General features: G+C 54.3%; 1 protein-coding gene across 3 annotated transcripts in view; it reads right to left on the bottom strand.

Moving 5' to 3' along the window:
* The window catches only part of FAM167A (family with sequence similarity 167 member A), a 48,458-nt gene that overhangs the window by 12,227 nt on the left and 14,609 nt on the right, over window positions 1-21,622 (bottom strand). For 2 of the 3 annotated variants that reach the window (XM_032162467.2, XM_058443197.1), the window contains exons 2-3: window positions 16,030-16,110; window positions 10,641-11,418 (exon numbers count right to left, since the gene is read on the bottom strand). In XM_032162467.2, the coding sequence (XP_032018358.1) occupies window positions 10,641-11,021 (381 nt within the window). In that variant the 5' untranslated portion in view covers window positions 11,022-11,418; window positions 16,030-16,110. The remainder of the gene's footprint in view (window positions 1-10,640; window positions 11,419-16,029; window positions 16,111-21,622) is intronic. The other variant, XM_058443198.1, reaches the window with a different exon arrangement.

The raw sequence follows: 21,622 nt of genomic DNA, 5'->3' as shown, positions 1-21,622 counted from the left end.
GCAGAGATTTCTGGACACATCTTTAAAGCTGGCTTGAGAGAAATCCCAGTGCACAGGGGCCAACCAGAGGCCAGAGAGTGCGTGTCCTGGAGAGCATGGTAATCGCCTCAGAACTGGGCAGGCAGACAGAATCCCAAGGTGGCAAAGGGCATTTTGTCTGGTCCCTTCAAGTCGGGCTCTTATCTCTCCTACCCCAGCCCAGTAGCTACAGTTAGTCTCTGATGCATGCTGAAAAAGAGGCTGCATGTAAAATCCAGGCTGTTTTTCCAGCTGTGTGTGCAGGCCCAGTACATGTTCCACTGTCCCACAATTTGGGAATGAGACTCACAGTTCTTGAACCCAGGAAACAATTTGTGTAATCGCTTTCCTTATCTTATTTAACTTCACCTGCAGGTCTGCCTTATTATTTTCATCAGTGTTGTCCAGGAAAATCCACTTAGAAGCCTGGGTAAAATTGTATTACATGATCTCGGGTTTGGTCCCTGAGAAAGAGCCAGATTAACGCTGGCAGGAAAGAAAGCAGGAGTGCCCTTCAAGCGCGCTGCTGAAGGGCAACTGGAGCTTCTGGGGAAATGTGAAGAAAGAAACGCAAACACCCCTAGGAACCAGGCTGGTCTTGTGAATTGATTTCCAGAGGAAGGCTGGAGCTTGTTTTGCAGGTCTCTATTCTGGGAGGCTGCAGCCCAGCGGGAGGGAGCTGAAGCTGACTCTCCTGGCGAGCGGAGGCCACACTCACGCTCTGCAGCCCAGGGCCTGCAGGGCGGGGACTCTGAGCCCGGTTGGTCCTGGGTTCTCTTTCAGGCCCCTGGCCTGGGGCTGTGGGTGGGAGGGGGGCAGGTGCAATGGCTCCTGTCACTGGGCTGACTTGAACGCAGGAAGGAGACAGCAAGATGACTCCATCTGAGCCAGGCCTGCAGGGATCCTCCCTGCCAGGGGCTCCCGTGCCCCCTGGGGAATGGTGAGTTTGCTGGGAGGGAGAGACCACAGCCCCAGACCCGGGCAGAGAGCAGGAGGCTCTTCGGGCCCTGTTGAGGACTCCACAGCAAGAGTTAAGCTCTACCTCTGTGATGAGGCCTTTGATTTTTCAAACTTGGAAGGTGTGGGCCAAACTACACCTTCAGGGGTGAGGCTGGCCTTTGGGAAGGACAGAGTGATGCATTCTGAAGAGCCCCTAGATCTGCCGCTAGGGGCTCTGGGTTCCAGTCCTAGTGCAGCCTCTGATGACATGAGTGACTCTGGACAGCTGGCATGTGCCCTTCATAGAGAGAGGATGCTGATCATCTTCCTCCCCTCCCATTGGACTGCATCTTGGAAGTGAGGAGTTTCTGGAAACTATACACCCAAGGAAGACATTCTGTGCCCGAGAGAGGGGGAGAGATGTGACTGCTGCTGGCTGGGTGAGGGCAGGCCCAGATCAGCATCACTGGCACCCACCCCTGCACTTGGGTCCTCTGCACCTCCGCTCCCAGCATCTGGGCCTCCTTTGTGCCTGCCTCCCCCTCGCTCAATCTGTCTCCACTCAAGAGGCTGATGGGCAGGTCTTCCTGCTTCTTCAAACCTTTCAAAGGTATCCCGGGACCCTCCTGTTCCCTTGACCTCTCCAGCCTCCTCTCTCCCACCCTGATGCCCTTGCCCCCGCAGGGCAGCCACACAGAGGCTCTGTCCCCTCCCCTGTGGTCCCTTCTCCACCTGTCACCCTTCAGGACCAGCTCAGCCTTTGTCCCCCTCCCTGCAGTGGGGATGACAGCCTCATGGGCGCCTCCTACCACTGCCCCTCCATGCATCCTCCACCATGGCACCCACGTGTTGGGCATCGGTTTCATTTTTTATCATGTGTCTCCCACTAGATGACAAAACACCAGATGAGAGACAGAGACTGGGGCCACCGCAGTGCCTGGGGCATGCTCTGGTGCTCGAAAGGCATTTGTTAGATGAATGGATCAATGAATCAATCCGTTAGTCAAATTTCCCCAGAGCCAAGTCTTGATTTTCCACACTCCATTACCCAGTAACTGTCTCCATGGCTGGGACAGTCCTGGAGAAATCACTCCTCCCTCTGCTACCCGGGCTGACCGCCACCCTCTGGGATCTCCCACTGCCCCCAGGCCTGTGGAGAGGCAGCCAGTAGAAAGGACAGAGGAGCAGCCCCGGGTTCAAAGTCCTTCTCCTCAACTCACTGGTGACGCCACCCTGGGCAAGCCACCCCACACCTAAGCCTCAATTTCCTCATCTGCTCAATGAGCATAATAGTACCCACTTACTGATAATAATTGACAGTAATTAAATGGGCACACTACTGATCATTTATAAGAATTAAATAAGCCCATATACATACACTTTGTACAGGACATGGAGTTCCGGAATTACTAGTTCCACTGTCTCGTCTTCATACACAGAACCACAGAGCAAACCATTCAATTAGGCTTTTACTTCCCATGTGGCGCTTGCCCCACCTCCTGGGTGCGGGGTCCCTGCGGGAGCCTTTTTTTGCTCTTCACAGCCTGGCTCAGGGTGGGTCCCCAGCCCAAGCTTCACCCACCTTTACTGAGCGCTCCCTTATCTCTGACAACTGTACTGCCTGTCACGTGTCACCACGCATGGTCTGGGGCTGGGTAGGGCTGTGTTATCGTCTCTATCACCAAGTGTTGCCCGCGTCAGAGTGCTGGTAATGTCAATGCACTTCAGACTGGAGATGCAGGGGGGATCCTCCCGCTCAGGGGTGTCCTTAGCTTGCACATGAGGAGGGCCAGGCCCACCACTAGGGGCTAAGGCCTTCCTCAACTTCCCTGCCACTCCCCTGGAGAGCAAGTGGAGGCCCTCGTGAGGCCAAGCAGCCAGTCCCAGGACTGCTGCTCCTGCCAGACTGTGAGCACGGCCCAGACACGGCTGTTCTTGCTGGGTGCCCGGCAAGACCTGCAGGAAGGGCTGCCTCCCTCACCTCCGTGAGCTCAGCCATGGAAGGGCTGCCTCCCTCCCCTCTGTGAGCTCAGCCATGGAAGGGCTGCCTCCCTCCCCTCTGTGAGCTCAGCCATGGAAGGGCTGCCTCCCTCACCTCCGTGAGCTCAGCCATGGAAGGGCTGCCTCCCTCACCTCCGTGAGCTCAGCCATGGGAGGGCTGCCTCCCTCACCTCTGTGAGCTCAGCCATGCTGCCGGGGGTCTCTGGGCCAGATGGTGGACGGAGAGGAGACACCCCCAGCAGGGGCCGCCTCCCTGCTCTGACAGGAGCTCCCCTGCATGGCCTTCTCAATTCTACCTGCAGGAAGGCCTCCCCCATCTGCAGGCAGGAATTGGGGCTTCATTACATGAAACTGGAAGCTTTAGCCAACGTGACAACTGTCCTATGGAAACAGAGTGCCAAAGTGCCCTGGGGTCACCCGAGAGCCCTCAGAAGACCCCTGGGGCACAACTATTAGGATTTCCAGGCTTTTCTCGGGTTCTCTATCCCCTGATTTGGAAACAGATGTAGCGGGAGCTTCACATCTGATGCTGAGCGAGAACCAACTAGGAAGGTGTCAGCAGGCTACTGACCTCAAGGGAGGGAGAGCTGAGGGCAGGACATGAGCTGCTGGAGTGGGGCCCTGTGGGATTAATTAGGGCTCCCAGGCACGTGCAGTTGCTATACATTTCTGCCTGCGCCTCCAAAGGGAAGTGAGGCAAATCTATGTTCTGCCCCACCCTCCAGGCTAGTTTGAGGCTGTTTTGTTCTCCAAAGTCACTTCATACTCTATTACTCAGGTTCCTGTCTTCTTGGGAAGAACATGCTTTGGGCTTCAGCTGCCAGGGGCCTCATGGTTTCCTATGGCATTGTGGGTGAATCCAAGCCCACTGCAAGGGTCTGAGGTCGGGCAGATCTGAGTTCAAATTCCTGCTCTGCTGATTGATCTTGGGCAAGTTTTTTAACCTCAGTTTTCTCATCTGTGAAATGGGGATAGTAATCATGCCTACCTGGAAAGATTGCTATGGCTATTGAATGATGTGAGGCGTGTGTATAAACATGCATAACACAGCACCCAACCATCCCAGGGGCCCAGCAACTGTTCCGTGTCCTAATGCCGCTCATTCCCCTCCTCCCTGCTCAACGCACTGCCAAGTAGGGATTTATTATCATCATTTTACAATCACAAAACCAAGAAGCCTTGGTTAATTGGTTTACCTAAAGGCACATAACTAGGATCTGGTAGAATCTGACTTGAAGTTGAATCTAATCACGCATATTATGCTTTTTCCAGTGCACTCTTGACCAGTTAATGAGCCAGTTGCATTAGAATCACTTGCAGGTACTTGTTAAAACTCCAACACCTCCCCAGATTTATGGAATCTGAATTTCCATGGAGGGCTGGGAGGGATCTGCACTTTTAGCAAACACTCTGGCTGCCTCACCCAGTAGTCACTGCCCCATACTGTGGTGTGCTGTTATAATGGGGAAAGTGCCCATCAGAGGAACTGGGTTTATTATTATAGAAACACGAATAGGAAATAAGGAGAAGCTTAATGCAATTACGTGGACAGGCATGGATCTGGCTGCTGAGGAAGTCAGGAATTTGCCTATTTCCCTTTGGTTAATTTCATCATCCACTCAGCACAGCCCTCAGCTCACCAGATCATCTCAGAACTTAACTTACTGCATCTCTATTATAACTTTTGTCACACCGTGCCGCTGTGTTTATGTGCCTGTCTTCTCCTTGGAAGGGAAACTTCACAAAGACAGAAGCCCTGACCCATTCACCTTGGCCTCACCCCACCCTACCCCAGCACGGAAGCCAGGTGGCCAGTGGAGGCTGGTAGTGCTGAATGGACACGGGGCTGAATGAAAAGACTCCCGCCTGCCTCTCACAGCCCCGGGATCGCCCTGTGCTGCTATTCTGGTGAGATGCTGCCATCGGGATCCTCCAACTCCCTTCTCCTTGACCCTGTAAGACAGCCAGGAAAGGGAGAGCAGGCAGGACCTCCCGGTTGGGGTCAGCTGCAGCTCCCTGGCCAGCAGTCCCACCTCATCAGCTCTCACATCAAACAGGAATGTTGGGAGATTGAAGGCCTTACTTTTATTTTACTCTAGGAGATTCTATGCCTTAAAAAAAATCTGTAGAGTACAAGGTGAAGAATGCATACCGATTACATTGGCAAGGGAGAGAAGAGCGTGGTGCTGGCACTTTTGCTTCTTTGGTCTTTTAATAATCTCTTTTCCCCTTGATTATACATGATATATTCCTATTTTAGAAACTTTGAAAACTGTACAAAAATCAAAAGAATAATATTACCACTCAGAAATAAAGATCATCAAGTTTTGGTGTATTTCTTTTCCTGGTTCTTTTGTTTATACATTCTTTGGTAACCCCCAAGAGGCCGTATCTGCCCAGATGAATAGAACAGGAATCTTCCTCCTGCAGGCCTGGTGCCAGACAGGCTGAAAGCCCTGGGCTATGCAGAGAAGACTTAGCCTTGGGTGAACAGAGGCTGGGACTAGAAATTCTCTTGTGAACCAAATCCCCGCTCAGCCAGTGCCTCGCTGATGGCTGTGAGCAACTTGCTATCTTCATCCTGAAACAGTACAGCTGCCCAGTCCCTGCAAATGGTTGTTACGAGGCATTGCTAGCAACCTCCTGTGTGACCTTTTACAAGTATCCTGTTCTGAAGGGTTAAAGCACAGGCTTTCTGGCAGCTCAGGGCCCCTTGACTTGGACATCTGATGTGCCCAGAACAAAGGAAAGAGATCTGGATCCAGAACCAAGTGATGTGTGTCTGTGTCGTGGCTTAGCCACATCCTTGCATATGACCTTGGCCAAGTTGCTCTAAACTTTCTGTCCCTCACTTCTACAACCTTTCTGAGCCTCAGTCTTCTCCTCTGTAAAATGGGAATAGCAAATACTTCCCAGCCTTCTCGCAGGATAGTGGATATGGAAGGCTCTGTAGATGGGGGTATCAACCTGGCTGTATCGCCCAATGCCCATCAGAAGACACCTGGTGAGTATGACCTGCCATTTGGCCACACTGCTTAGCACACATGGATGACAGCAGCCTCAGAGGGCTGTCCCTTGACATACCAGAGTCTTGTGCATACCAAGCAGGCAGCACAGGCAACAGAGGGTTAACAGGGAGAGGACAGCCCCCTCGAAGCCACGCTGTGGCCACAGTGGGGCCAGCTAAGTTTAGGTCACAGGCCTCCTGCCACGACAGGCCCTAAGTGATGAAAACTTGTCAAGGTTCTCTTCTAACAGCCATAAACACCTTCTTGGTGCGGGGGGAGGGAGGAGACGGCGGGAGGGGGTGTCTGCAGGGATCACACACCTGCGTGAAACTAAAAGAAAAATATCAGTGGGTGCTCAGGGCTTCTCACAACAAACTGCCCATTAGGAAGCCAGAAGGTTTTGGTTTTCGTCCTGGCACTGCATAAACCACACGGAAGAATTTATTGCCCCTTTTCTCTGACTTCCGGGTTGGCAAGGGGAACTTGTGGGTGTGAATGAAGAGAGAAAACAGAAAGGAGGGTCCCTGCTCCCCTGTGCTGAGCGCCCAGGGCCCTATCCCAGGGAGCTGGCTGATGGACCCAAGCCCGGGCAGAGGCGTGTGCGAATGCTCTGAATTCCGGACTCAGCTAGAGAGGAGAGAATCCCACAGCTCCAGGTCATGCTCTTTCTAGCTCCCCTAATTCCTCAAGCAATGCCCTCGCCCCACTCCCACCCAGGCTACTCAGCTGCCTGGAAGGTGAAAGCTGGGGGCTGTGACCTTCTGGTGACCTTAGCAGCCTAGAACTGCAGCGGCACAACGGCCACTCCCGAGCCAGTGTCCCAGGAGCAGCGAGACTGGGCCTCGCCTGGAGGAGTCAGGTGGCCGCAGCCCTGCCTGCCACAGCCAGAGAGCCACACATCTCCAGCTCCACCCGGGGAGCCCAAGGTCAGGCCGTCTTAGCTGGGAGTCGCACTAAGAGGCTTGGAGGATCTCCACCAGCCTTGAGTCCCGAACACATTAGCCTGAAGGAAAATCTGAACTACTTGCTGATCCCTGGGGGCGTCAGGAGTGACAGTCCTTTCCTTGAAAGCTGAGAGGGACAGCTGACCCTCGAGAGCTGTTAGGATCCTTCCCAGCCTCAGAAATCAGCCACAGTCAGGCAGTCATTCTGTCTTTTAGTTGTTCTTGCAGGAGGCGGGAGCAGATTAAGACGATGCGTCCAGACCCAGCACTGCCTGCCTCTGGTTGAGGTGACATTGATCACTGCCCCCTGGGAGAGCTGCTAGGTGGTCAGAGGACAGGTTAGAGTCTGCCTTCTCCTGCAGTCAAAACTCCCTTTGAGTTACGGAAAATATGCACACGACTAAGGGAATTACAGATTTCTAATCGATTTCCTTGGCCACGTGAGAACCAACAACACATGTGCACTTGAACCTAACAAATCTGTAGGAAGGGCTTGCCCAGATGTAGAAAAAACCTCCTTCTGGGCTTAAAATACGACAAAAAAGGTTATGCAAATCACTTTCACTGAGTTAAAGAATAGGTTTTTTAAAGGTGCCTTCAATGAGTTAAGACGATGAATGAGGGAAACCATGGCATTAAGTTTAACATTTTGACTGAGACTTAAACAGAGCAGAATGTGTTTGTTCTCCAACACTGAACTCTCAGTTTTCAATCCAATCAAAGGGTTTTGCAAGTTGCTGTCTAATCCCGGCAGCAGGCGGAACTGCACGTCCAGCCTGCCTGCCTGCCAGTCTGTGTCTGGTCTGCTTTGGGCCTCAGAGTTGCAATCTTCTGAACGAGTGTGGTTCTTGGACCACTCAGGGTGGGATGCTGGGAGTTTGTTCACTGAGGCCCATTCACCGACGGAGCCCCAAGCCACATGGGCAGTTATGACAGACAGGACTCAGAGCTCCCGCCTGGGGATCCCTGAGTCTGTCCTCTGAGGTCCCTTCTTGGTCCCTTGGCCCTGGTCTCGCCCTCCTTTCATTCCCTGATAATCTAAGTGTGGCCCAGGGACTAACAGAATAGCGTCACCTTAGAGCTTGTTGGAAATTCGAAAGCGCAAGCTCCATTCCCAACCAAAGGGACCAGAATCTTCATCTGCACATGCGCCCCAGTGACCCACATGCACATTAGAGTTTGGAAGTCAATGCTCTGAGAGATTCTCTATCCTGCGACGAGGATGATTTCTGGAGCATGCATCTCCTTGGTCGCTGCTCTTTGACCATGCCCAATGGAACCTTCTGCGTTGGGTCACCTCATGAGCCTCACCTGCTACCTCTCTCCCCATAGCTAGCTACTCTGTATGAGTTCCAGCCCCGGCTCTGTCGCTCACTCATCATGTCATCCTAAGCAGGTCATCTGACTTCTGTGGACCTGTTTATCCATTCATAAAATGGACACAGTGAAGGCAATCACGCAGCCTTCTTGTAAGAATCAGAGATCACGGAATGAGGCTGCAACTCATTCAATCCTGTTTCTCTCTCTGCCCCCACCCCCATGCATTCTATTGCCTGCTGACATTTTTGTGATTTACATTTTTTGGAATCAAACAGGAAAAGTAGGGGTACCAGGAAGGTCACCCAACAATTAGAAGAGGTGAGTAATGCCTGCGAAGTGCCTGGCACACAGGACGCACCCCTGGTGGCACAGGGAAGTGGCTAGAGGAGTGGAAACAGTGCAAATATAAAGCACTTTTAATAATGCTAATATTCCCTTTACCCTATGTACGACAGCCTTTGGCAGTCAGATTAGTCCTGACAATTTCTGCTCTGCTGTTGGCCTATGGAGCCTGGCTCTACACATCACCCACAGTTGTGCCTCACCCTGGGCCACCTTCCTCTCTTGGCCAGCACACTGGGCAGGGCACTTCATGCTGCTTGGCTCACAGGCCTGGCAGGAGATGCGAGCATGACTTGTAGACTCAAAGCCCAGGCTGCACATTAGAAGCACGCAGGAGCTTTAAAAACCACACGTGTGGTTATCACCCCCAGACATTCACTGGATTGGTCTTCGGTGTGGCCTAGGCTTTGGGAGTCCTAAAAGCTCCCCAGGTGGTTATAGTACACACCAGAGTGAGGGGACTAAAGGACGATAAGCAGGACAAGTTCTAGGAAGCTCCACCCTAGTGGGCGCTATGCGGAATGCTAATTTCCTTAAAAAGTAAAAGCCTCAGCTCCCACAGGCAATAAAATCTCAAATGAACTTGAAACCAACAAATTATATCTCTGATGAACAAGAATGTTTTTTGTTCCTTCTTAAGAAAGCAAATCAAAGCAGTTTAGCCTCAGCCATTCAAAGAGCAGCTGGGGGCTGCGCGCGGTCTGTCCTGTGGCACTGTGCATCTCCGCTCACCTCTTATACCCCCCACCAAGAGCACCAGGGGTGACAGAGCACCCCAGAGATACGGCTCAAACCCGCAGGTGCCTCATCTTCTCTGAAGCCGACAGCATGTGCACCCTCTTGTTACGAGAGACGGACACAACAGAATCGTGTGTTCTGAGAAGCACTCTCGGAATCAAGTGTTAAAACCCAAACAGGCTTCCAATTAATCAATCAGATCCCTGCGTCCCTGAGCCCTGCCCCACTCCAAACCCCAGTGGATTCTACCAGCCCCTAAGGCATTCCAGGTCTCATGGGGATTTAGTCTTCGGGATTCTGCAAAACAAACCAAGCAGGCCTCAGCCAACCTAGGTGACCCAAGAGCCACTGCCAGCTCTGGAAGGCAGCTGCCCTTGATGGCTGCCTCACCTGTGGCCAGAGTGGCCTGACTCGCAGGTGTCACCTGGGCCTCAGGGGACGGGGTGGGGCAGGGGTTGAGAGTTGGGGCAGGGTTAGCTTCATGCCTGGTGCTGCTGAGAGGCTGTCGTGCCAGACACGGGTGATTGTCCCCTGGGGTGGTGGGAGGGGACAGGGCGCCCAGCTCTGCACTCCCACCCTGTTGTCAGGCTGAGTCGCCATGCATAAAAGATGCTCCTATTGGGAATCTTCTTTGCCTATGGGCAGGAAAGTGACCGCGCTGCGGTCCCAGCTCAAACGCAATGTGCCTTTAGCTCACACCAGGCCCCGCCCTGACTTCTGAGCCAACTTCTCCTCTGAGCCTCCTCACCGAGCTTCTCCCCAGGCAGGACGCATCCCGCCGGCTCTGGGCAGCTCCACAACTCCTCACCACTGGAGCACATTCCACACCGAGCCAGCTCCTCACAGCAGCGCCCTGCACAGCCACACCCCAGCCACTGTGCCCCATGGAGCCACCGAGCCAGCGCCCAGCACAGGAAGAGGCCGCTCACATGCAGAAGAGTGGTCCCCGGAGTGGCAGGCAGCTGGGGTGGACAACACGGCGGGGAGCTTCCAGCGCAGAGGGAGGGGCAGTCACACCCCAGGAGCCAGAGTCCAGTACTGGGAGCGGTGTTGGGGGGAGGGGGGTACAGCTTAACATGGGTTCAGGTTCTGCCAGAAAACACCTGCTTCCTCCATTAGTGTCTGCAATTAGAGGCTGATGACACCTGGGTCCCCCCAGCCACACACAAATGAGGCCTGCCTTCAACTCGTGGGAAGATTACAGATGTGCACTTGGGGGGTAGAGAGAGGGGAAGAAATACATGGTGGGGGTGGGGAGACAGAGAGAGAAAAAGACACAGAGACGGTGGCAACTCCTTTTTTCTGGGGATTCTTGGGGGCAGCCACTCACCAGTTCCTTCCTGAGCCAGGCTATAGCTTCATCGATGCTCTGAAAGCCTTCCAGCTTGCCACTGGAAAGGGGTCTGGCGCCTTGGCTGGCACTCCTGGCAGGAGGGGGGTGCTGCCCGGTCTCTCCCAGGGGGAGCAAGGGCTCCTGCCCCCCATGCTCCCCCTCCTCCAAGCTCGCCTGTGGCTCCGCAGCTGGCCTCGGGAAGGGCCAGGTCTGCTCCTCCAGCCTGGCCTGCCATTCCAGGTAGGAGGGCCTGCGGGTCTCCAGCCTCAGTTTCTCGGTGAGGGCCTTCAGGCTCCGGAGGTGGTCATCGGGTGGTGCGGCTGCTCCCGCCCCCTCTTCTGCACCCACTTCTTCCACATGGATCTGGGGCACAGACATTCTACAGTCTGCCCTGGCAGCCGGACATGCGAGGGCGCAAGGGGCACAGGCGGAGGCTTGGTGGGTGGCACACTTGGGTCCCGCTCTGGGATGGCCTCATCCAGGTGCCCAAGGGCATTTCCGGGACAGGAGCCGGCCTCCGAGGCTGGGTGGCAGGGGAGCTGAGAGGGACCGCGCAGTGAGCCGCACAGGGCGCCCTCCTGGAGGCTTGGGTCTATGATCCGTCCTGGAATCCTGTGGGTGCCACGCTCCACAGAAGGCAGGAACAGACAGCGTCGTAGGAATCTCGGGGCAGCTCGTGCCAAGGTCTATCTGTCCCGAACGCACTTGAAGACCAGACTGGCAGGAAGAAGGCCCAGAGCTCTCTCCTCTCGGGAAGGGCAGGTGGCTGGAGGCCCTGTGGGAGGGATGAGAACTGCATCAGTCCCGATCCCTGCCCTGCCACTCAGAGGCGGGCATGTCCACTCCACAGGAGGGCAAACTGAGGCTCAGAGTGGACTGGTGACTGTGCTTCTTATGGCTAGTCCGCGACAGAAGTGAGGTCATTTCAATGCCTTAATTCAATGCAGAGAAGTTAATGACCAATTGAAAAATTGTGTAGTGTTTTACCATTTATATAAAAACGAGTCTGCCTCTACTGTCTTATTTAACGCCCCCAGCAAGTCTGCAGGGATTTGTTTTTATTCTCATTTCACACACGAGGAACTCACAACTCCTAGAAGTTAAATGACTCACCGAGAACTCCCAGCAATAAGTTGTGGGGACAAGCTTAGGCTGTCTGAATCTGAGGCCACAGGTCTCTCCTCTCTGTGGCAATGGCCGGAGGGTCCCCAGAGCCAGCCAGCAGGGCAACCGCACCCCACGCAGGCTCAGGTGTGTCTGCTGCGTCCAGGTGCCACTGCCCCCTCACCACCTCCACCCACCACAGGTCCCGTCCTCCAGCAGCAGTTTCTACATCCAGGTCTTACTCCACACTCCTAGCTTCTTCCTCCAAGAAGAACATCTTACCTCACCTCTTCAGAGACAAAAGCAAATAAACCTGCAGCTGTGGAGGGAAGAAAACAGTGGCACCTGGGCTGGACGGCTAAACGAGCAGGCTGTGACTCATTGTTCTAGAACGAGGCTTCTCGTGCTCACCTAAGTGCCTGCATGGCAGCACCTGTTTGGTAAGGACTTCAGCTATGGGATCTGATGTGGCCTCCCCATCTCCAGAAAGGAGGCATAAGCCCCGGCTCCCACCCTGTAACATCAGACGCGGTAAGAAGAGACCGCAGCCTCCAGACTCTGTGGTCCAAGGTCCACGGGGTGGGCAGTAGACATGTGTGAATCAGAGTAGGATTTGGACCCAGGCGGTAAGCCCTGGACTTTCAGGGTGTGTTTAAAAAAAAAAAATCCGTGCTGGGGGACACGCAGCTATAAAAAAGAATGAATTGATATGGATGATGTTCAAGATAAAGCTTAAATGAAGAAAAGCAAGATTCTCAGCAGCCTGGAGAGTAGGCCACCCTTGGGGTGAAAAAGGAGAAAGAAAGAGGGATTGTTACTGACTTGTAAATGCCTAAAAACATCCTGGCCAAAAAAAAAAAAAGGGAATAGCCATAGTCATGATTACTTGTTTGGAGTGAGGGGAACTGGGCAGAAGGGAGGTGAGGATAGGAGGGAAAAGAATTAAGATGAGGGTGGCAAAAGCTGAACAGGGAGCAGGACCACCTCGCGGTGTCCTGGGATTCCTCTCCGACATGGTACGCAGATGCCCAAGAAGGAAGAGCAGAACTTTCCAGTCCAGACCTTTTCCTTAGCCCAAGCCTGGGGTGGGGATGTGACCCGAGGACGTCCTGCTGCCCAACCTCTGCCGCCCTAGGCTGTGAGCCTGCCCTGGTGAGGGGCATCCATGGAGAATGAGAAGGAATAGTCCACCCGAACTGGTAAGCAGAGAAACCCGCTGTCACCTCCAGCTCTGCTTGGAGCAAACGAGAATCCCCCTGAGGAACTGGATTCTGATTCAGTTGGTCTGAGATGGGACTCAGACAGCAGTGTTCAGCTCCCCCTATGATCTGAGTGTGCAGCCGGGGTGGAGAACCACTGTCTCCAGATGCAGACACTAGAGTTGGGATCAGATAGCCTAGCTCTAGGTCTTGTCAGGCTTGCTAAGCCTCATTTTCTTCACCTGTAAAATGGGGGTGATAAATACCAACCTCCTATGCTCTAGCAGATTGGCAGAACTAAAACTCACCGGCACTCTCTGAAGACTGAGCACACTAAGTCCACAAACGCGAAATGGACTCACGGGAGTCTTCTATGCAGTTTCACGGTCAGAATCTGTCCAAATCTAAAGACTTATCAGCTGCTTTCTGGGGCCCCTCCCAGGCGCCGTCTGCCTCTTTGCTGAGGTGCCAGGATCTGTTTTGAGCATGTCTGAGGCAGCTGCACCTACAGGGCTTCCTTCTCCCTGGCAGGGAACCTCTGATTAGATCCATCAAAGCTTCCTGGAGAGGATTCAACTGCAGGCGGATGAGCAGCACCCTCCCTCCCTGAGTTCTGTGAGCAGATAACATGGACGAGGAGCCCTGGCGGCCCACCCCTTCCCCCACCAGCAGGCTCCCACTGCAGAGCTGAGGGCATCCCACTTCTGCTACCACTGCTGGGTGAGGGGCTCCTCTCAGGGTAGGAAACTGCTACAAGTCTGTAACTGTATTGCAGATAATGTATTTCAATTATTGGTTTCTTTTCTTTTTCTCTTTTCTGAGACGGAGTTTTCACTCTTGTCACCCAGGTTGGAGTGCAATGGCGTGATCTCGGCTCACTGCAACCTCCGCCTCTTGGGTTCAAGCGATTCTCCTGCCTCAGCCTCCCGAGTAGCTGGGGTTACAGGCAGCCGCCACCATGCCCAGCTAATTTTTTGTATTTTTAGTAGAGACGAGGTTTCACCATGTTGACCAGGCTGGTCTGGAACTCCTGACCTCAGGTGAAGGCCTGCAGAGACCATGTCAGGACCATCTGGTGGCACGGGCGGCAGCCCCTGTGAACTGTGACCAGCTAGTGATGGTCCTCGGATCTGCTAAGCTTGGTGAAGTGCAGAAAACATGGTGTGCACATCTGCCCATGTGAGACCCAAAGTAGCCCCCAGAGGCAGGCGAGATCACCCCATTTCACCAAGGAGAAATCGAGGCTGGGGCAGGTGAAGTGCCTCAGCCCCTGGTCACAGGCAGGTGCCAGCAGCTGGACCGGGGCAGAGTCATTTGACTCTGTCTCAGCCTCATTCTACTCCAGAGGGTGTGGGCTCTGGGTTAGAGCTCCAGGGCAGCCATTGCCTCTGTGACGTTGGCACATTGCTTCATGACCACCCTGGGCCTCTGTGTCCTCTTCTGAGAAATGAGAACAACCGGAACGACTACATAATTTGCAAGGCTCAGTATGAAACGAAGATGCGGGGCTCCTTGTTTAAAAAGTTCTAAGAATTGGCTGGGCGCGGTGGCTCACGCCTGTAATCCCAGCACTTTGGGAGGCCAAGGCGGGCAGATCACGAGGTCAAGAGTTCGAGACCAGCTTGACCAAAATAGTGAAACACCGTCTCTACTAAAAATACAAAAATTAGCTGGGCGTAGTGGCGCGTGCCTGTAATCCCAGCTACTTGGAAGGCTGGGGCAGGAGAATCGCTTGAACCCAGGAGGCGGAGGTTGCAGTGAGCCAAGATTGCACTACTGCATTCCAGCCTGGGCGACAGGGCGAGACTCCACCTTAAAAAAAAAAAAAAAGTTCTAAGACTTTCAAGACAGTGACAGCAGAGCATGAACCCACGCAAGGGGCCCTGTGCCACTGCCCACAGCCATGAGGCCAGTTCTGGGGATAACATCTGCCTCGTAGGTCCTAATGGGGGATTCAATAAGGTTACAGATGTGAGCTCTCAGCACACTGTCTGGTCTACAGGAAGCCCTAGACACAGTCAGGTAGCCCTAGTCACGGTTTTTAAAATGTCATTATTAAGACAACGTAATCTATCAGAGTTATATCACCATCACATGACAGATCATGCCCCTCCAACTGCATTGAGCAGTCACTCTGTTGGTCTCTGACCTACTGGGTGGCCCGAGCCAATCCCTGCACCCTCACATCCTTCCCTGGACACCAAACAACACAAAGTCAGTTGATCCCACCTCCCCCAGATTTTCAGGTGTCAAAACTTAGTGGAGTCTGTTCTGCCATAGAAGGGACAGAACAGCTCCACTGACTAAAACCATTCCATGCCTGCTGCCTTCCCTCTCTGCTCACATTGTGAATGCCCCGCCCACGGCTCGGGGTGCTGGGGAGACTCCACTGTGTGCTCTGTGCATGTCAGACCAAGGCCAGGCCCCAAAAGCCTGGTTTCTGGTCCCAGCACTGCTGACAGGCTGAGCACCCAGGCTCAGTCCTCTCCTCGTGGCCTCAGTTTCCTAATCTGTGCAATGGCTGAGGATATATGGAATCTTGTATGTGAAAGCTCTCTTTAAACTGGAAAGAGCTGTACCCACCTGAATACGCATGTGTGCAATGTGGAGAGGCCTGAGCTAGGAAGTCACTATTTTAGAGCACGTGGTCACCTGTAGCGGGCAGGAACGGGACTGTCCCCAGCAGTCAAACCGTGAGGAGTTGCTGAACCAGCATGTGTTTTCCTGGTCATCAGTGTCTGGGGAGCACTGTCCCCCTGGGTGCCCTGGTGCCTGAAGAAGCCCAAAGCGGTTTCTTCCCTCTCACTAGGCACAGGAGCTGAGCTGGAATGTCACCCACACAGGCCCAGGGACGTGACAGCACAAAAGCTTGTCACTGCTCACTGGGCACTGAGCTGCACCCGGCCTGAGCCGGTAGAGAGGTTCTGGCCGGGTGCCGGGGACCAGACGCCAGCACTGGGCAGCTTCCTGGGCTAGAAAAGCAGTGGAGGCCTCCCCTCTCGCTTGACAAACCAGGGACTCCTGGGGCCCAGGCCCCGGGAGGAAGAGCTCCCTAACACTCTAAACAAACGGGCTTTCTTTACCTGTAACCTGGGTCATTCCTAGGGGTGGAGGAGCTGGAGAAGGAAGCCAAAGGACGCTGCCAGACCTGGGACCCGGAGTGTCTAGAAAAACGAAATCAGACCCTGTAATCCCACCAGGCCCAGGCACGCCCCGCCAGGCAAGCCACCCAGCAGCAGTGGGGACAAGCCCTTGGGGGGCACGTCAGCCTTTCTGCAGCTCTGTGTGCCAGTGCCGAGGACCCATGCCACACACACAGACTGCTGTTCCAACACGCTCCCTGGCTCCCAGGCCCACAGTGGCCCCTTGAAGGAGCCTTCGCCAACCATGAGCTAACTCCTCTGGCTGCTGGAGAAGCCAGGTGGGGGCAGCTCAGCCGACACCTTGTCTCATTATGACCTAATCTGTTCACCTGGAAAACGGTCAAATCCACTTCCTCGATGGGCTCCCAGGGGCAGGGGAAGATGCAGACGCTGCTGACCCATCCACTCCACACCTCCTCTCCCCATGCACTCCTGCTGTTCCTTCTAGCCTCGCATTCTCCACTAGAACCCTTTCGTTTCTTCTCTGTAAGACACAATCTTTCCAACCCTGACCCAGCACTCCTGTCCCACCGGACACCATGCTTTTTCACACCCCTCACTCGGCACAAGCTTTCCTCCAGCCTGGAAAGCCCTTCCCTCCGTTCTATGCCTTAGTTCAGTTCTCAGGGATTTTCTCCTGGGGGAAGTTTTGCTTGATTTGCCCAGGCTAGGCTGTGTGTACCCAGGACAACCGGAGCACATCGGAGAAACAATTATGTCATCGCAACATTAGCTGATGCTTACACCACACCACACGAGGTGTGGTGCTAAAAGCTTTACATGTATTAACACATTTAATCCTCACAACAGCCCTATGAATCTGGGGTATCATCATCCCCATTTTACAGATGAAGAGACTGAGGCACAGACAGGTTCAGTACCTTGCCTGAAGCCACAGAGCTTGTAAGTGGTGAAGCTGGGATTTGAACCTCTGCAGTCTGGCTCTGAGCTGGCCCCTAACCACTGGGCTTACTGCCCCTCTTAAGCCACAGCACTTACACCCAGGGCCTTTGTCAATGGTCGCCTCTACCAGACTCTCAACTTCAGGGCGAGAACCAAGGCTTTTATGCTGGACCCTCCAGTACTTAGCACAATGCTGCTCTCTTTAAATGCTGCGGAATGAATGAGCCAATAAAACAGATTTCCTCGCACTCACAGCGACCTGTCCTTGCTCAAATCTGAGCCAGCCTGGATGGGCTCAGAGAGGCAGAAAAAGAGACCCAGGCTTCCTGGGATGGTGCCTCCCCTCTTGTCCCCACGGATGCCACCCACCCTGCCTGCCCTGACCACAAGTGTCCAGACATAGGTGTGCAGGCTCTGGGCCTGCAGTGGGACAAAGACAAACAACTGCAGCTCATGCCAAATCCCAGGACTGTGTGCTGGAGTTCGAGGGGACAGTCTGATGTGACAGACCTAGCATGAGGGGCTCCTTGGAGTCCAGTGCAGGATGAGGTCATTTCCATCCAGCAGCTTTCTCCCTCTTCTGGAAAGCGTATCCCCCTTTCCCACAGGAGCCCATCCCTGGGGTTTCCTTTCTCCTTGAGCGTGGGGAGACACAGGATGAAGTTTTGGTGTCAGAACCACTCAGAGGCCAGGCTTGCTCTGAGCTGGCTGGGGCCACCGGGGCCACCATGCTCAGCACATATGGGGAAAGGATCTACCTAGTGAGCAAAGCCACGCAGACAGTGTGGCAGCCTGGCCGTCAGAGCCCAGTGGCAAGGAGCTGCTGGCCCGCAGCTGGGTCCCGTAGGAAGCCACCCGCCCTGCCCAGGTTACACAGCATGTACCTTCCGCCTTTTTTGCTTCAGCTACTTTGAGTGGGGTTTCACTCGTAACTGACTGACACAGCACGCACTGGAGAAGGAATATGAAAGAGCACAGTGGATGCTTGCTGCTATTTATCTTTCGTTGGACTGTCTGTCTGTTTGCCATATCCAGCCCCCTCTCCTTTCCTGTGTGGAGGGAGCTCCCGATTTTGGGCAGAACAGCAGGCAGGCCGTGCAGCCTTCTCTGCAACCAGAGGCCCACGTCCTCCTCTTCCAGGCTCATGCCCTGGTGACCAGGTGTGAGCATGTGACCTGAGCTTGGCCAGTCAGCTGCTCAGGTACCGACTCTGAATCGGGTGCATGTGAGTCTCAGAGGAAGGGATGGTGAGGGCGCATCTGGGAACCAGCCCTGGAGGCAGATGTGAAGTGCAGGGATGGTGGCACCCTCTTAGCCAAATTGTCTCTGCTGAAGGACTAGCCCGGGACCTCCTGCCTCTGCCTTCTGGATCTGCCCTGGTTCTGCCTGTTTTCTGGTCTTTACCTCCTGCCAATTCTGTGCGCACCTGACAGCCTTATAATAATGTCATTTTCTCTTGCTCACAACCAAGAGCTGTAACTGAAATGAGACAGGAAGCACAACTCATTTGGGGAGGAAAATATACAACTGAGAGCAAACTAGTGTCATAAAATGTCATGACAACCCAAAAGGCTCCCTCCGCCACCATTCCACGTGTCCCTTGGTGGTGGGGGGCGGGGGGGTGTGCTGTGCGACCTCCCATTGAGAACCACAGGGTGGATGGTCACTGTCCTCCTAATGAAATCTTACTGAGTCTGTCCACATGCAGAGTTGACTTGTCTCCTCACAATCCATGACAGGCTATGCTTGAGGAGGACAATTTCCCATATGAGTGAATTTACCCATGCTCTGCTCCTCTGGGACAAACGCCACCCATGGTTCCCTGTGCAAAATGGATATACGCTGGGTCATGGGACCAGCCCAGCTGGGCTACAGCTGGACATCGGGGCAAACAACTGACGGGCCGAGCAGTCTGGCGAGCCGTGCTCTTTCGGGAGTGGTGCCTCTGGGCTCTTTCAGGACTGTGACAGACCCCAGAGGGAGAGGGGGTGAGCAGAGGCGGATAGAGCACGGAGGAGTGAACCCGTGGCTGCATCTGTCTCCCGCAGGCTGCTGCTTCCTCCACCTGCAGCTCCTTCCCTTCTCATCATCAGCCTCCACCCCACGAGGTTGCCTCGGGTCTGTTTCTGCAGCCTGAAAGAGGTGCACTAACCCTATTCAAATCCCCATTTTACAGGTGAGGAAACAGATAACTTTTGTCATGAAACTGAAGCCCAAGCTCCCATAAACAGACGTGATGGCCTGAGATCCTGGCCCAGAAAAAAGCGTGCTTTATTTAGCACCTACGAATCCTGGGGGAATTTGCAGACACGTTCCCCAGCGCCAGCGCGCGCTGAGCAATGGTAGGTCACCGTAGAGTTCACCGAGCGTCAGCACACACATTCAGGCCTCACATCCTTCTGACTTCACACAGGAGAAAGTGGAGGCCACAGAGGCCGGCTGGTTCCCAGAACACAGATCTGCTGCAGGGAAGCTGGGGCGATCTTCAACCTCTGTCCCCTTCCTCACAGCTGCCCCCATACCCCTGCACTCCTGACCCCTCGGCCTGAGCCTGGGGATGTGGACGCTGTCCCCTTCTCCACAGAGCTCCCTCCTCCAGGCTTCCTCTCCTCTGTCCTGCTGCCGGTTATCCTTCTAAAATGCAACTTGAATCCTGCCCCTTCTTAATAATTTTCCTACTAAATAACTTTATTATTGAGATGAGGTCTCACTGTTGCCCAGGCTGGAGTGCAAGTGGCACAATCACAGCTCACTGCAGCCTCAGACTCCTGGGGTCAAGTGATCTCCTGCCTCAGCCTCCCGAGTAGCTGGCACTACAGGCATGCACCACCATGCCTGACTCTAAATAACATTTTAGTAACACTGTCAAGCTGCTAACATGTATGAAGCACTCAATATCTGCCAGGCGCTATAAGGAGATAGCATCTCACTTATTTGCATGAGAATCTTGTGAAGTATGCACTATGATTGTCCCATTACACAGATGAAGAGACCGAGGCACAGTGGCACTCAGACTGTACCTGGCAGGGCAAGGACTGAAACCAGCAGACGTACAGCTCCCTGTGGAGGTGGAGGGGAGGGCTGCAGCAGGAGCCAGGAAGGCTGAGCTGGGGACCAGGGTCAGAGGCTCTGTGACCCTCTCCATGATCTACTCAAATAGAACAAAGCAAGAGTGTCCTCTGGGAATCAAGTTGCCCCTGGAGATAGCCAGCTCTGTCTTGGTTTTGTGCTGTCCTGTGATGCTGGCCACTCCTCACCAGAACCACCTTCACTGAGTTTATGGAGCACATCTACACCGCAGCACATCTACACTGCAGGGAAGGCTGGGTCTTCTTATCCCATCATGCAGCAAACCGAGGTGGCAGCCTATGTGACCAGCCTAAGGCCTGGGCTCCTCAGTGACAGCCCAGAGCCTACTGCCCTTACTCCTTGGGGTTACTGTGCCATTTTCTAGAACCTACTATCTGGCAAGACTAGCTATCATGAATGTGGAAAGCTTTCCATCTGCAGGTATAACTGGGTTCTCCCAGAAATTTCTGGAAGGAAGAATTAGCTACACTGTGACTTAGGGCCCTGCAGGATCCTCAGCAGGGCAGGTCTTGGGGGATGGGATGTCTTTAGGGCTGGCTTCGCCTTCTTGACCCCAACACTGTCTGGGTTGCCCATGGCTCTGCTGCCAAAGCCAGGGTGGGCTTGGCTGGCGGGCGGAGGCCCACGTGTGTGTGTGCAAAGTGCTCTGTTTCCTCTGCTGAGCCTGCTGTGTGTGTCACCAAGCCTAAAACTCCACATCAGAGAGAGTCGTAGCTTCATTCAAGGACAGCATCTACTGATTCCTCCGTCAACACCTGTTGGGTGCAGGGGTGGCAGGAAGAGGCATCTCCACTCTACCTTGCCCTGATGTTGCAGTTTCAGCCAGGCCAGGCCCATCAGTAGAGGGCACAGCCCTGATTTCAACCGGACACAAAGGCGGGGGCCATGAGCTGGGACCTGGGGTGGCTTCAGAGGCCAGAGAACAGTGAGGCCAGCCCCACAGCCAAGGGAGTGCAGAGGCTCTAAGGGGTTTCATACACAGAAAATTCAGGGTGGCGCAGGGCAAAGCTCATGCCTGCATCTTTTCCTTTTGTTTTCTGAAGAGGCATATCCCTTTGTTCTGGGTGAGTAAGAGGTCAGGAGGTCTGGGACATGGGTCCACAGTCGGCCTAGGGAGGCGAGCCTGGGGTGTGCAGGCTTTTCTGCCTGGGTTTAATCAGAAACCCAACACTTATCTCACCCAGAGGACCAGGCAGGACCGGGCTGGCCTCTGGCTGGGCTCAGCACTGACCAGGTGGCAGCCGAGAGGACGGGGACACAGCCGTGGGCCCCACAGAGCTGCTGCCGGGAGCCAGGCTGCCCTAGTGGTCCCCTCCTCCTCCGGGGTTGCCATGGCAACCGAGCAGGAGGGACCCTGCTGTCTAGCCCTGGCGCTCATCTCCTGCCTTTCCAGCCTCATCTGCATTCCAAGCCTTGGTCAGAGCCGGTGTCAGGAGCCGACATGGAGATGACATCCTGCCTAGACCTGACCCCGGCCCAGTGCTGCACGTGGCAGGGATGGGTTGCTGGGATGTGTGTGTGTGTGTGTGTGTGTGTGTGT

This window comes from Hylobates moloch, unplaced genomic scaffold, assembly GCF_009828535.3.
Source record: "Hylobates moloch isolate HMO894 unplaced genomic scaffold, HMol_V3 SCAFFOLD_8, whole genome shotgun sequence".
In the NCBI taxonomy this organism is placed as follows: domain Eukaryota; kingdom Metazoa; phylum Chordata; class Mammalia; order Primates; family Hylobatidae; genus Hylobates; species Hylobates moloch.
The sequence above is the reverse complement of the archived record's forward strand: the minus strand, read 5'-3'. Positions and strand labels throughout refer to the sequence as shown.